Source organism: Adiantum capillus-veneris, chromosome 25, assembly GCF_014529385.1.
Source record: "Adiantum capillus-veneris isolate H3 chromosome 25, ASM1452938v2, whole genome shotgun sequence".
Classification (NCBI taxonomy): Eukaryota; Viridiplantae; Streptophyta; class Polypodiopsida; order Polypodiales; family Pteridaceae; genus Adiantum; species Adiantum capillus-veneris.
Window position 1 is genome coordinate 87,367,381 of NC_140955.1, and position 15,789 is coordinate 87,383,169.

Sequence of the window (15,789 nt, forward strand, 5' to 3'; positions counted from 1 at the left end):
ACAAGGATATCACTTATGCTTCTTAATTGCCATTGGCTAAGCTTTGCAGGGGCTAGATGGATGTCAGCATGAGCAAATAGCAAGAGGGGTGGAACAAGAGAGAGAGGGGGCTGATTTTTGCAAGGCATTGTCTCACACACTCTCACACAAGCTCATGTGTGAAGTAAAGAAGACTATCTCCTTCTCAAGCTTTAATGGAAATCTCATCATCTACTCTAAGCTTGTGAGAAGGGAGGCCTACACCAACAACTCTTGGCTTTGTGATGCAAATCCAACCAAGAGCCACCAAGCTCCAATGCATGCTTATCTCCTCTACCATGCTAATTACTAAGCTATGCTAAGCTATTAAGAGTGGTTATGTGAGGAGACATACTTCTTTCTCATAAGAATACTCCTTCTTCCTCTTGTCCTACTCTCATACCCCGCTAGCTCTCACCATCTTCAAAGGTGTGTGAGGTCCTGGGTCTGGGACCGTGAGGGAATTGATGTTGTGTTTTCAAGTTTAAGCTTGGTGTTTGAAGCTTCCAGCTTCATTGCACCAACAAGTTATTGAAGGAACACAAAGTATTGTATTGTAAAATGTCTCCGTTGATGGGGGAAACCTATAATACAAAGCCTTTTGTAGGGGGGGTTGGCTCCATGTAAATCCGGTCCTCAACTGTTGTCAATAGCTTAATTTCTCTCTCTTTTTGAAGTATTGTTCATGCCTATCTAACTAGGTGTTATGTGTTTGTTGCTCTCTCCATCCAAGCACTTTTGTTATGCTCAATAGGAGTATATTCTTAATGAAATGCTCACTATGTCTATGTTATTTTCCACTACACACAAGTTACTAGACCATTAAATGTTACATTGGTATCAGAGCACAAGGTTTCTCTTTTCTTGATCAAGAAGAGAGGTCCTCAAGATAAGTATAAATGGTTGGTATTATTAATTGCAATTGAGTAGGGAGAATAGGGATTTTTTAGCCTTACAGTCTGCTTGCGTCGTGTAGATAACGGGGCATCACTGTCGAGAGCTATGGTCTTAATAGTGAAGTCCTACAGGGCTTGCCTACGGCTTAACTACTATTGAGCTATTAGAATCTTGACAGGAGCCGGTACTATTTTGTTGATGAAAGACCCTCTCTTCTATTCCTTGTAATTAATGATATACGAGCCATGGGTAATGGAGCTTGAGTGCTTTTCGAAAGGGGTTAAGAGGAGTAGCAACTGCCAAAGTACACTTAAAATTTTACACCTAATAGTTGTTAGAATGGCTGACAATAGTAAAGAGAATGAAATTAACGTTGATAGATTTGATTTTGCTAATGAACGGGCTACTAATGATGCCCCTATGCTTGTTAATTACCTTGTTACTAGGCTTCAATAAGCCATGTGCAATCCATCCCTCCAAAGTGAAGTGCAACTGCAGCTCCGTGCTCATGGGATTCTCCAAAATCCCCACCAAGAAGAGAGAGTACCTAGGAAGCCTCCTTATGAGACTTCCAAAAGAGGCCTCTCTCCGATAAGGAAGAAGAACAGGATTCGTACGAAGGGTTCAAATATCTACTACTTTGACGACGCATCTCCTTCCCAAAGGAGAACTCAAGTTTCAATGGTAGATCCCCCACCAAAAGAACGAGAAATAAGTGAGTCTCTTGTCACCTCGACGGAGATGGCTCCACAAAGATGGTGGGCAAAACGCTCTCCAACACCCCCTAAATGGAGAAGACCATCTCATACTTATCCACACCATAATTCAAAGAGGACGAGAGAAAACAAGAGAAAAAAAAACCAAGAAAGAGGTCACCCCCTTCTCCATCTTCTTCATCCTCTTCCTCTTATGAAGAAAGTGATGGTGCAGACAAGGAGGAACAAGGGAAGAAAAAGGCAAGAAAGAGGTCACCCTCTTCTCCATCCTCCTCAAATTTTTCCTCTTCAGAAGAAAGTGATGGTGCAGCTTTTGAACCACCTAAAAGAAGAGGCCATACAAAATCCTATGCCGCATGGAAGAGGTCGTCCAAGCTCAAAAAGTTCAAAGAGGGAGGAAAGAACATCTCTTTCTTTACCTATGATGGCACCTTTGGTGCTACGGACAAAGTCTTGGCCTTCATCCTACAATTCGATGCGGCATTTGGAGATGAGGGTGTCATGGAGTCCTCTAAGCTATGCCATGTAGCTATGTATTTTCAAAAGTCCTCCTGGAAATGGTGGTCTAACCTACGAGAAAATGGTGAAGCTCCACGAACACGGAAAGCTTTAAGAGCTTCCATCATGAATCAGTTTTTGGCTACTGCGAGCGCATTCGAGTCATTGGCTCGTCCAACCTCGCATTCATGAGTAACCCATTCAACTGTCCTTTGGAGACACGGTCAAAAAGTGAGGGCCATAACAAAAGTGGCGAGGTGCCAAAGACAAATTACTCACTGAATGGCGAAGCTTGAAGCTCTCTCCCTACGAATCTGTTCACAAATATGTAGACAAGATTTGGGATATACATCTCAAAGCCACTGTCTTCAAAAAGATGGATTTTGGAGAGAAAAAACAACAATTTTGTGCGGGTTTAACTGAAGATATGATGGAGTATGTCAACTCCCAAAGGCCATGCACCATATTTGTGATCATACACTATACCACGGTGGCTTCACGAATCAATTTCCAACAAGGGGCTATGAGAAATCCTAAGTCCATGGAAAACAAGGACCGTAATAATGAGCCCAAGGGGAAGGACAATGTCCAAAAGTCTCCTAAAGGAAACGCCAACAACAAAAAAGCTAAGGAGAAGGGAGTTTATAAAGGCAAAAATAAAGTCTCCTGAAGAGCTACAGTGTTATCGTAAAGATAACCGTTGTTTCAAGTGCGGGGAGCAAGGACATGCCTATCGTGCTTGTCCCCACAATATTACATGAAAGGAGCCTCCTAGAGCTACCTTGGTCGAAATCCAAGAAGAGGATACTCACCACAAAGGATCTCCTCTATGACATGCTTGGGGAAAGGTAAGAGAACATGATGCTTTCATTCTCTTTGACCCTAGTTCTACTCACAATTTCATATCCACAGAGTTGGCCACCAAGCTAGGCATCCAAGCCTATGAGATGGGAGATGTCCTACCCGTCGATGGTGCTTTCAAGGGGCAAGAATCCTCCGTCACTCCCTTAATTGGGAAATTGAGGCTCCATGTCCAAAGCTATGTGGACAAGGAGGACTTCTTTATCTCTCCTCTCAAGCACGAGAATGTAATCCTAGGGGCACCATGGTTTGATCGCATGGCTGCCAGTGTTAAATTCCCTAAAAGGAAAATCTATTTTAGGTTCAGGGAAAAAGATATTTACATAGATGCTAAGGAGTTGGGTAACACCATACCCATTATACATACGCAAGCTTTCAATAAGTCAATAAAGAGCTCTATTTCCGTGTACATGATTTTTGTTAAAGATTCTCAAAATGAACCTAATGTTTGAAGAAAGAGAATATAAACAATCACAAGGAATTAGAGTTATCCAATTTTCTCAAGGGATTTCAAGATGTTTTTATTGACGACATCCCTTGTGAACTACATCCTAAACGAGCCAATGATGACCATGCAATTGAACTTCTTCCAGGAAGTTTTTCGCCTGCTAATAAACCTCCATATAGAGTTTCCCAAGCTCAACAAGAGGAGAATAAGCGGCAAGTGCATGAGTTAGTTGAGAAGGGCATGGTTAGGCCTAGCTCATCTCCATTTTGTTCACCCATTCCATGACCTATTTGATAAGCTACAAGGGTCGACCTACTTCAATAGGATTGACCTAAAAAGTGGCTACCATCAAATAAGGATAGTTGATCAAGACATTGTAAAGACCACATTTCGCACTACGTTTGGTCTTTACGAATACATTGTCATGCCTTTTGGCTTGACCAATGCACCTAGCCCACATTTAACCGCTTGATGGAGAAGCTATTCAGATCTCATTGAACCTTTATTGGAGTGTTCTTGGATGATGTAATCATCTACTCTAATTCATTAGATGAACAAAAGCATCACCTCCACGTGATATTTCAAATCTTACGAAAGAATGAACTTTATTTTAATTGAAAGAAAAGTGAGCTTTTCTTACAAGAGATCCAGTATTTAGGTCACATTATCTCTCAAGATGGCATCCAAATGGATCCATCAAAGCTAGAGGTAATAAAAGGATGGCCTAATCCAAGGAATCTACATGAACTAAGAAGCTTTATAGGTATGTATACATACTAAAGACGCTTCATAGAAAAATTCTTACAAATCGCAAGACCATTACATGACCTAACAAAGAAAAACGTTAGGTATACATGGTCTGCCAAGGAGAACAATGCTTTCAAAAAGCTTATCTCTCAACATGTACTTACATTGTCGGACCTCTCAAAACCATTTGAAGTCCAATGCGACACTTGTGGTGACTGCCTTGGAGCTGTTTTACTCCAAGAAGGGCACTCCATAGTCTACGAAAGTTGAAGGCTCGACCCTATTGAGAAAGCTCATATATGAAAAGGAACTCCTTGCAGTTCTACATGCCTTAGACTCGTGGAAGCACTATTTATTGGGTACTCCTTTCATTCTGCAGACGGATCACCAAAGCCTTAAGTACTTCATGACACAGACCAAGCTCTCCGACAAAAAAATGAGGTGGGCAAATTTCCTTTCACAGTTTCATTTTCATATTGCTCACATTGCTCGCAAGCATAATCAAGTATCAATGCACTCTCAAGATGGCCAAGAGTGAATACAGTTTCCATAGCAACTCACAGTGATCTATCTTTTATGATAGATGAGTATGCTATCGATCTTGATTTTAGAGATGTGATTTCAGCCCTTGCACTAGGGAAGAAAGAAAAACCATTCACCTTACAAGATGGTTATCTTCTCTATGGCAATAGACTATACGTTACTAACTCACTACCTGAAAAAGTAATGTATGAATCTCATGCTCCTCCTTATGCGGGGAATAGAGGGATTCAGTCTACCCTAAAAGGGATAGAAACATATTTCTATTGTCCTTCCATGAAAGAAAACATACAAGAGTATGTTTCTAAATGTGTGGTATGCCAAAAGACAAAGTTTGATGGAGGGAAGCAACCTGGATTGCTTCAACCTTTGCCAATCCCTAATTCACCATGGGAGGGCATATCCATGGATTTTATCTTTGGATTGCCTAAGTCTACTCATGGGAATACGGGAATATGGATGATAGTAAACAGGTTCAGCAAACAAGCTCATTTTATACCTGTCAAAAAGACTATCAAAGCCCATCAAATAGCAACCCCCTTCATATCACAAATCTTCAAATACCATGGCTTCCCAATGTCCATAGTGTCAAATAGAGATCCTAGAATGACCAGTAATTTTTGGAAGGGTCTCTTTGAGAATTTAGGGACAAGGCTAAACTTCTCTTCTACCTATCATCCACAAACGGATGGCCAAAGTGAAATAGCTAACCTAACAATTCTTGATCTACTAAAAGCCTATGTAATGGTAGTATATCAAAGGTCCCAATGGGAGAATTACTTACCAATAGTGGAGTATACCTACAATAACACTATACATACCTCCACCATAAAAGCACCTTTTGAGGTAATTGAGGGAAGATCTGAAAGTCCCCTGCTACGTAAGGTACACGGGAAGATCTTTGCTGTGCAGATGAGTATAGTCGAGACCTTCAAGAATATTTCCAAAAGATTAATGATGTTATCTCTATCTCACAGCAAAGGCAAAAGGTTGCTGCTGATAAGCACAAAAGAGCTCAAGCCTTCAAACAAAATGATTGGGTCTTACTTAAATTTCCCAAGGCTCAATTAAGGCACACAATGGGCAAGAATCCTACGGGACACCAAAAGTACTATGCTAAATTAGAAGGGTACTATGGTCCCTTCCAGATTCTTAGACCAATCAATGAGATGGCCTATTAACTCAAGTTGCCCAATCATTGGCTCATACACAATGCTTTCCATGTGAGCCTACTAAAGCCTTACAAAGAAGAGCCACCTCAAGATCCAACTATTGAAGATCCACCAAAGATCGAGGACCAAGAAGAGGTGTTGCAGTTCGATCCATTCCTTGACATGAAGACAAGGTATTGAGAGGCGGTAAGATTATCCGACGATATCTTATTAATTTTAAGAACTATCATTTTGAAGATGCTAGATGGATGCAAGGCATACAATCAAAGGATAACCTAAACCTTGTCAATGCTTATAATGAGTCCTTAGAGTAAGCAAATGTAAAAATGATTAAATAAACAAAGTTCTTGCTTTTAACACTCTCTTTTACTTTGTACTGCGCACATGTTTATGAGTATGCATGCTTAAGATCATGTTTGTGGAGACGACATCTCCCAAACACCAAGTAGAATTTGTCAGTCTACTATGGAAGATTGATACGGACTAATGTGCAGACATGCTTGCGGCAGCTAACGCTCCCAAGCACCAAATGAACTAGTCATCCATTCTGGGACGATGTCGTAGGGTAAAATAAGGATCCTCTACCCGCTAGAAAACGGACTAATGACTAGGCTTTATTGTCTCTATCTCATAGTCGAGGACGGCTATGATTTCAAGAGAGAGGTAATGTCATAATAAATAATCTCTAATTCTCCTAAATGATTTTCTCATGTTAAACTGATTTTTTAATATGGGGAAGTACCAAGGGAGAAAAGGCTAGAATATTGGTTAGGCTGGCAGACCGGTCACAATAGGGATCCAAAGGAGGGAAAATAGAGATCCAAAGGGGGGGCCATCTACAAAAGATCAATGTGCAACAATGGGCTCCAAAGACCCTAAGGTTCATCCCATTAAGACTTCCAAAAAGCTTAGGTTCCAAAATTAAATGAACTGTTCAATGGTCAAACTCTAGGTAAATTTGGATGCTTGTGGGGAGACTCAAAAGTCTTCCCACATCCCTATCAAGGAGGGGGCGAGCCATATTTGTAGGGGATGAGAGAGAGAGAGAGAGAGAGAGAGAGAGAGAGAGAGAGAGAGACACTCTTCTAAGCTCCCTTTACACAAAGGATATAGTGGACACATGTCAGCTTCCTAGGCCAGTTGCCCCCAAGGTGCATCCAAATCCTATTGGATGGCCATAGAGGTGGATCAATGAGAATTAGGCTAGAGTACATTTAGTTTAATTCATTTAAAAACACTTGGTAAAAGAAACAATAGAAATTAATCTCTCTGGAAGACTATTGGATAGTCTCCCACAGGGGGTCCAATGAGCATTCAGCAGCCCCATGGCTTGCCTGATTCCTATTGGCCAGAAGACTAAGAGGTCCAATGAGAGTTTATTTGCATTATTTGATACTTAAAGCCTTCACAAAAGAATAAAGGGGACACATGCCACAAGGCTATCACTTATGATTCTTAATTGTCATTGTCTAAGCTTTGCAGGGGGGCCAATGGGATGTCAGCATGAGCAAATAGCAAGAGGGGTCGACCAAGAGAGAGAGGGGGCTGATTTTTTCAAGGCATTGTCACACACACTCTCACACAAGCTCATGTATAAAGTAAAGAAGACTATCTCCTTCTCAAGCTTTAATGGAAAGCTCATCATCTACTCCAAGCTTGTGAGAAGGGAGGCCTACACCAACAACTCTTGGCTTTGTGATGCAAATCCAACCAAGAGACAAGCTCTAATGCCTGCTCATCTCCTCTACCATGCTAATTACTAAGCTATGCTAAGCTATTAAGAGTGATTATGTGAGGAGACATACTTCTTTCTTATAATAATACTCCTTCTTCCTCTTGACCTACTCTCATACCCCGCTAGCTCTCACCATCTTCGAAGGTGTGTGAGGCCTTGGGGTCTGAGATCGTGAGGGAATTGATGTTGTGTTTTCAAGTGTAAGCTTGGTGCTTGAAGCTTCCATCTTTATTGCACCAACAAGTTATTGAAGGAACACAAAGTATTGTATTGTAAAATGTCTCCCTTGATGGGGGGAAACCTATAATACAAAGCCTTTTGGAGGGGGGACCACTGGCTCCATGTAAATCTGGTCCTCAACTATTGTCAATAGGTTAATTTCTCTCTCTTTTTGAAGTATTGTTCATGCCTATCTAACTAGGTGTTATGATTTGTTGCTCTCTCCATCCAAGCACTCTTGTTATGCTCAATAGGAGTATATTCTTAATGAAATGCTCACCATGTCTATGTTATTTTCCGCTACAGACAAGTCACACTAGACCATTAAATGTTACAAAATTTTTGCCCACAAATGAAGTGGAGAGAAATTCATTAAATTAGGATAAGTGTTCTATGCGACAACATAAATCATTATTTGAATATATCTTGAAAATCGAGATGTCATCCTCAAGCTAGAGGGGTTAGATACCTTTTGGCAAGTGCGTGGGTTTATCCATAGTTTGACACCAGAGCTTAAGAAGCATGTCCTGGGGGGGTGTACTATGTAATCATGTTTATGTATAACGTGAGTTCGAAAGGAGGGGTTTTAAAATGCAAAAATTTTAGGCAATTTAAAAGAGATATATTAAAATAAGGGGGTTTTATATTCAATTTTGGAAAAATTTCTTAAAATAAGGGGTCATTTTATTCATTCGGACATGTTAAGGGAGGGATTTCTTTAATACCCCGCGAATGCACGTTATATAGGGTGGTATTGAACGGTGAACCCCCCGAGAGCATGTCATGACTCAGGATCCCAAAATAGTTGAGGAAGCCATAGTGAAAACTCACATCCACAATGATCCTGATGATAAGACATAGCATAATACTCACGTGCTCCCTCACAATGCTGTCGTCAGGCTGGATGCAACCAAGTGAAAGCATTGCCAAGCAATGGTTTTGAGAGAGAGAGAGAGAGAGAGAGAGAGAGAGAGAGAGAGAGAGAGAGAGAGAGAGTCTCTCCCTATATCTCAGTCTGCGTACTGCCCTGCGTGATAGTGCCATGTTGGTGCATCACGTGCAGCTGGACTAGGTTGGGCCAAGTAGAGCTGCCCTGCATTGTGAGGGATTTGAAGAGAACTATGAGGGCAATGGGGAAACAGTGAGAAGGAATAGCACCTAGCGATGGGGAAGGAGATGACACCAGGTTGAAAGTGTGTGTGAGCGCATGTGTGTGTGAGCGCATGTGTGTGTGGCGGGCGTCCCACGGGTGGCCTTCTGGACGTCCTCTGCGGTTGTCTATCATGTGATCTGGCATACGTATGGGCTGATCTCGCAAGGAATACCAACCTTGAAAGGTAAAGCAAGATTTTATTACACTGGGTATATTCTGCAGAATTAATCCAGATCACTAGCATCGGAATATCAATGGCACATGTGTAATTGTGCCCTGTACATGAGATACAGGAAGAGATGTCTGTGCATATGGTTCAACCTGACATCTATACAAGATGTATGTGCAAATGAAAGTTGTATCGTAAGCAGAATTGTATTGTATAGTTTAAATGTGTCATAAATTGATTACTTATCTCGATGTGTTCAATTATGTTGTAGAAATGTTGCCATATGATCCTTTGGTTTATTGGGCTTGGAGTAGATTTTTCTTCCTGGCATGTTCTTTTCGTTGCCTGTGATTGTACGTATTAGTTCGTTCAGACTGCGCGAGAGGTGCATGGGAGGCTGAAGACTCTCCTCGTCTCTCTTGTTCAGGCTGCCCACGCTGGTTAATTTTTGCGACCAATTGGCTTGTTTCTTGCAGCTACCTGATATGCTCTAAGCTTGGTGGGTCAAGACTCGTGCTCATCTCCTTCCTCCATATTTTGTGCTAAAAAAGTGGGTGGAACTCCATGTCGCCTGGGTTTTTCGATAATGGGGCTTCCTTTTTAACCAATTGATGGGTTCCACGGGCACCCGTGCTTCATCCTTTCCATGACACATTCTGAACATGTAAATTTGGTCAGTTCAAATAATGTCTCTGCAGTGTATGCCCAAATTTGGCAATAAAGCCATTGTTATTGCAATTTTTATAACGTTCGTTCCTTTTTTTTCTTTTTTAAAGATTGCAATGGTCCCCTGCTCTTCTAAAGGGTGGGCCTTGTGATTTTATCACTTGTTTGACTTTACATTACCAAAGACTAAGTTCTAAACTTTTGACTTTACAGTGTCAGCAATCAATCAATCAATCAATCAATCAGAAAGCCTTTTCATTTTTTACCATCTAAGTACTTAACTCTTCACTTTTGCATTTCAAATGAAATGTTTCCAAAGGTTTTCTTTGAAATGAACCAGAGTTAGAGTTAGATAGATGGAGGAGAACCAATCTTCCTATGAAGAGTTGCAAAAAAGAAATTGTTTGTAGACATGTTTGCCACGTAAGTTAGGGTATTTTAGGGATTTTCACAAAATTGAAGGGCATTTTGGGAAGTGCTGGCCATATATGGGTATTTTTGAAATTTGACGCTTGTTTTGAAAATTTGTACAAATTATAGGGGTATTTTGATAATTTTCTATTTTTATTTGTTTCCTAATATTGTACTAGGCTAGAGTCATTCATGTACAAATTATAGGGGCATTTTGGTAATTTTCCCTTTTTATTTGTATGTTCCCAACATTGTACTAGGCTAGAGTCATACTTAGAGAGGTGTGGGCACTTGGAAGCTTCCCACACCTTGAACTCCCCCAGAGCCTCATAAGCTTCCAACCAGCAAACGAAAGGGGCCAAGGCGATGTTAATAAACCCTATGCTCTTCCCTATGCTAGACTAGACGTTAATATGACATTTCATCTCTCTCTCTCTCTCTCTCTCTCTCTCTCTCTCTCACACACACACACACACACACACACACACACACACATAGGGTGTGCACATGCACCATCTGCAACGACTCGACCGGTGGAGATTCTCATGGGTCCCACCATTTTTTTGGGGACAATAGTGTATCGTTTGTGCGCTGCTCTCCTGCCGCTTCCATCGGAAAGTGAGTCCTGTCTCCTAGCCGTTTGAGATGATGCCAAAGCGGTGCCACACTAAACTTAGTAATGGTATTGTTTTGTGCATGCCCGTCAATCACTTCCTTTGCCCACTGCAGCCGCATTTTCAGTAGACAGTTCCCAGCTACACGATACTGCATGCAGTGTCCAAAGCATAGCTCGTGACTGGTGAGACAGATGACCGGGACCGATGACGATCGATCAGCTTGCATGTGCGCTGCCTGACAATCGGTGGCAGGTTGGTGGAGCAACCGTTGCAACATGTTCGCAATGAGGCCTGAACCGGCCAGGTGGAAAAATTGCCTGTAGCAACGGGTCGTAACAGTGCATGTGGGCAGGCTACACACACACACACACACACAAAAACACACACTACCTAACAAAGAAAAAGACTAGGCAGAGACTGGAGTGTACAAATCACACGGAGTCACCCACACACAAGGAAAGCAAGAGCTCAACCTAAAATATACGATGATGCAAGGCATGATGTTAATCCTAGAAGTCATCACCCAAATGGATATTTTTTCGAACTGTACGGCGGGGGTTTCCTGGTCTCCAAGCATGCGATACTTATGAAAATTCAGGTCTCGTGGCAGCTTCCAGAAGCTCCTCTGCGCAGAAGGAGTCGGCTAGAGCAGGCCATATATACATACGTACACACATTCAAGACACCAGCAATTCTCTCAGAAGTCACGTCTTCGTCTGCACACTTGCTTTCGCTCACAAACCATGCCTTCATCAGACCAAGTTCAAGTTCTCAACACATGGCTCAGCATGTTTGGTTTGAGGGTCGTCATTGCCCTCAAGGCCAAGGGCGTCCACTACGAATACCTCGAGCAGGACCTTCAAAACAAGAGCCAGCTCTTGCTAGAGTCCAACCCCATCCACAAGAAGATCCCTGTGCTCATCCACAATGGCAAACCTGTTTGTGAGTCCCTCATCATCCTGAAATACATCGACGAAGCTTGGCCCTCTGCTGATGCATCCTTCCTCCCCAAGGACCCCTATGATCGTGCCGTCACCCTCTTCTGGGCTGACTATATTGACAAGAAGGTGAGCTTCCGTCACTTAATTGTGTTACACTCCTGCTCTGTTATGTCCCATTTGCTATAATTCAAAGGAAAATGACTTAGCCATGTGTGCAAAGCTTGGCTCTGCATGGTGTAGAGCTTGGATTTGCGTTTTAAGCTGGATAGTGTGTATGTGGCTACATATGTTTGCATAGACATAATCTTCTCTTGGAATTTTCAAGTAGTGATAGCTTTTGCTTGGTGCAGATGTATGATGCTGGATCTCGAATTATCAGAAGCCCAGATGCAGAGCAGAGAGATCAAGGCAAGAAGGACTTCATAGAGGTGCTAGAGACACTGGATGGAGCACTTGGAGATGTCTTTGGTGGAGGCCCTTTTTTTGGAGGGCAGAGCATAGGGTTTGTTGACATAGCCTTGGCCCCTTTCCTCTGCTGGTTTGAAGTTTATGAGGCTCTGGGGGAGTTCAAGGTGTGGGAAGCTGCCAAGTGCCCACTCCTCTCCAAGTGGGCAGAGGCAGTGTGGGAGGTGCCATGTGTAAAAGAGGCCCTTTCCATTGCACCCCCTCACAAGCTGGTGGAGTTCGTACAGGCCATGAGAAAGAAAATGCAGGCAGGTTCCTAAGGATTTATGTCTCATGTGTTACTGTTTTTGCTTACGCCCTGATTATAATAAAGAAATTCTAATTCTAAAGTGAAAGGCTTGTTCTTAGTGTACCATTGAAAGTCTTAATTCTGTACAATGGGTCACCTTATCATTCCGCTAGTCGCACTTGATTATAGACAGGAGTGTGCTACCCATCGTACGGACGATGAGAGAGAGAGAGAGAGAGATCATGTAGACAATACCTCCTCTCGCTTATGGATAATTATGGCCTTATTATTCCACGTTATTGCGAAGAGGCTCATAAGTGGCCAGGTCATAAACCATTAAACCATATGTATGTAGTCACATCATGTCGGGAGTGGTTTAGCACTTTTGCTAGTGGAATCCTTGGTTGTGGGCAGCTAGTTGATAGATTAGCATATGACATGGAAGGTGCAAGAGATGTATGCTTTTCATTACCCCCACTGATGCACCTTATATGCTACAACATGTTCATTATGTTTTTGAAATTATGCAAAGCTTGACCTCAGTGAGATAATGGCGGGACAATGGTTGTCATATGCTGCTTCAAGAGTAGTCTTTCATATGTAATTGGGTTTCGTAGACATTGTACAAGGAGCTACGTTTTACGTCATGTACCCATGGCAGGTTTTTCATGTGCAAGATAGCATAGTCTCAATGACAACACTGACATGTGAGGACTGTGACAACATTGGCATGTGAGGATTAGTGATGCATATACAATGATGAGGTGATCATGAATCTAAGTGAATCCAGCTAGGCTGTGCCAACCATGTAGAATGTTTTCTGCTTTGCAAGCGCCCATGACTAATAACCTCATTTTCTAAATGGCAACCATATTTCAAAATGCAAGGAAAATTCCAAAGAACACTAATCTTTGCTGTTGGGAACTCTCCAAAGATTAGTGCCTCATCATCAAGGTGTAAATACTTTCCACTTTGCACTTCCTCGAAATACCCAAGTAGCCATATCCAAGTGGGCAAAGTTAGCTAGATTGCACCGGTTAAGAATTACGAACACATGTGTAACAAGAGTCAGTTGTGCACGAACGCTCAGTTACACTAGGCGGGGGTTTATTTTATTGCTCAACGGGGCCGATAGGGAATGTAAAAACCCTCTTGTGCAAAACCCCTATGAGTTTGCAAAGCCTCTCTCTCTCTCACACACACACACACACACATACACATACACACACAAAATGAGATCATGCATGACACACATGCAGTATGTTCATACCCAGGGAATGATTATCATATCATTTGGTCAACTTGGACGATAGGCCTATCTAAGGGCACATTCGCACGTTGGAAGGGCAACGTTTTGTGTGAGCGTAACAATTTTGGCAATTGCGAGTGAAGAGCTTGCAAGTAATCGTCGTTTCTGGACAATGCATGAGAGAGACTAGAGAGAGAGGGGGGAGCGTTTTCCCAACTCTGCAGATTTTGACAAAGTGGAGGGTGCAAGGCCGACGAATGTGAGCTAACGAGTGCAAGACGCTGCGGCTACGTCCTAAGGGAGCTACCATCATTCGCTCTGTGTCTTATCTCTCATCTTCTTTGAGCACTATGCGTGTCTGTGTTCCTTGTAGCACCCATGGGCCACAATAGTCAGCGCTTCATTAAAACCTCTCAATCTCTCGTATGGCTCGATGAGCTCCGCAAGCTCGTGGATGTTGGTGGATAAGCAAAAATTGTTGTTGGCTAATCGCATGGCTCCACCTTTGAAAGTAGCAAGGTAAGGCATGAGAGGCTCTCTCTCTCTCTCTCTCTCTCTTCGCCCGCCCGGCACAAGCAACTCCGACGTCTACAATTCGAGTGGCCTAATTCCATGATGACCTGCAATATGGCTCTCTCTCTCTCTCTCTCTCTCTCTCTCTCTCTCGTTGTCAGTTACATTTCGGCTTGCTTGCCATCAGGCCTAGATAAATACAATTTTCCTAACCGATTAAAATAAGGGGAAACTTGAAATTCTCCCCGTTTTCAGGTCAAAATTTAAAGCTTTTACCGATAATTAGGCTAAAACTTATGTAAAGTTGCCGGTTTTCTTGAAGGCAAGCTCAACATCTAACTGGGATTTTAGAATTTCAGCCAGTTAAAATAACACTAGACCCCGGTTTTTTTCTAACACTGCTTGCCATCATGGCAAGCGAGCACAAACCGGTCTCCCAGTAGAATGAACCGGCTAGTGTGGCTTTTGACCAAATGGGTCAATGCCTCTTCCACATGGTGGAATTGAACCCATCACCTCCAGCTGGCAAGTGCAATGCTCTATCACTACGCCGGCATGCATGCTTTGAAGCATGGGTGCTTTGAGAGTTACATACCTAAAGAAACGTTGGTGGCCCACAAAGAACTCACGTGATTGGCCATGACGATCACCTCCACCTACAAAGTGGCTTGTAGGCCAAAATTTATACAGAGCCCTCTTTCCCTCCCCCTACAAAGTGGCTAGTAGGCCAAAATTTATACAGAGCCCTCTTTCCCTCCTCTTTTCTCACCTATGATGGCACCTTTACTGCTACGGACAAAGTACTCGACTTCATCCAACAATTCGACGTGGCCTTTGGAGACAAGGGCTTCATAGAGTCCTCCAAGCTACATCATGTAGCTATGCACTTCCAAAAATCTGCTCGTCAATGGTGGGCTAGCCTTCGTGGAAACGGCGAAGCCCCAAAGACATGGAAAACTCTACGATTGCAATTCCTTGCAAGCAATGCAGAGGACAAAGTGGTTTCCGAATGGTGAAGTTTGAATCTACTCTCCAACGAGTCTATCCACAAATATGTGGGCAAGTTTTGGGATTTACATCTCAAGGCTACCGTCTTTCAAAAGATAGACTATATCGAGAAAAAGCAACAATTCTATACAGGATTACCTGAAGAAATGGCCCAGTATGTCAACTCTCAACGACCTGATTCTATCACCGAAGTAATCCATCACACTATGGTTGCTTTGTGCATCAATTTCCAATAAAGGGCTAAAAGGAATGCCAAGCCCATGGAAAACAAAGATCAAAATGATGCAAAGGGGAAGCACAATGCTCAAAACTTTCCAAAGCAATTCCAACCACAACAACAACAACAATCGGTCCAAGGAGAAGGGACTTCACAATGGTAAAAATAAACTCTCATGAAGAGCTAGAAGCTTTTCGTAAGGACCACAAATGCTTCAAGAGTGGGGAGCAAGGACATGGCTACCATTCTTGCCCCAAAAGAAATGCCTGTAATGAGACTCCTAGAGCTTACATGGTCAAA

At 42.5% G+C, this 15,789-nt stretch overlaps 1 protein-coding gene across 1 annotated transcript; it reads left to right on the forward strand.

Moving 5' to 3' along the window:
* The first annotated feature begins 11,318 nt into the window (after positions 1 to 11,318).
* Positions 11,319 to 12,608, forward strand: LOC147425224 (putative glutathione S-transferase parC). The gene is made up of 2 exons (XM_086499688.1): positions 11,319 to 11,934; positions 12,159 to 12,608. Exons 1-2 carry the CDS (start codon positions 11,611 to 11,613, stop codon positions 12,531 to 12,533), a joined length of 699 nt encoding a protein of 232 aa, XP_086355814.1. The 5' UTR covers positions 11,319 to 11,610; the 3' UTR covers positions 12,534 to 12,608.
* Positions 12,609 to 15,789: the final 3,181 nt, after the last annotated feature.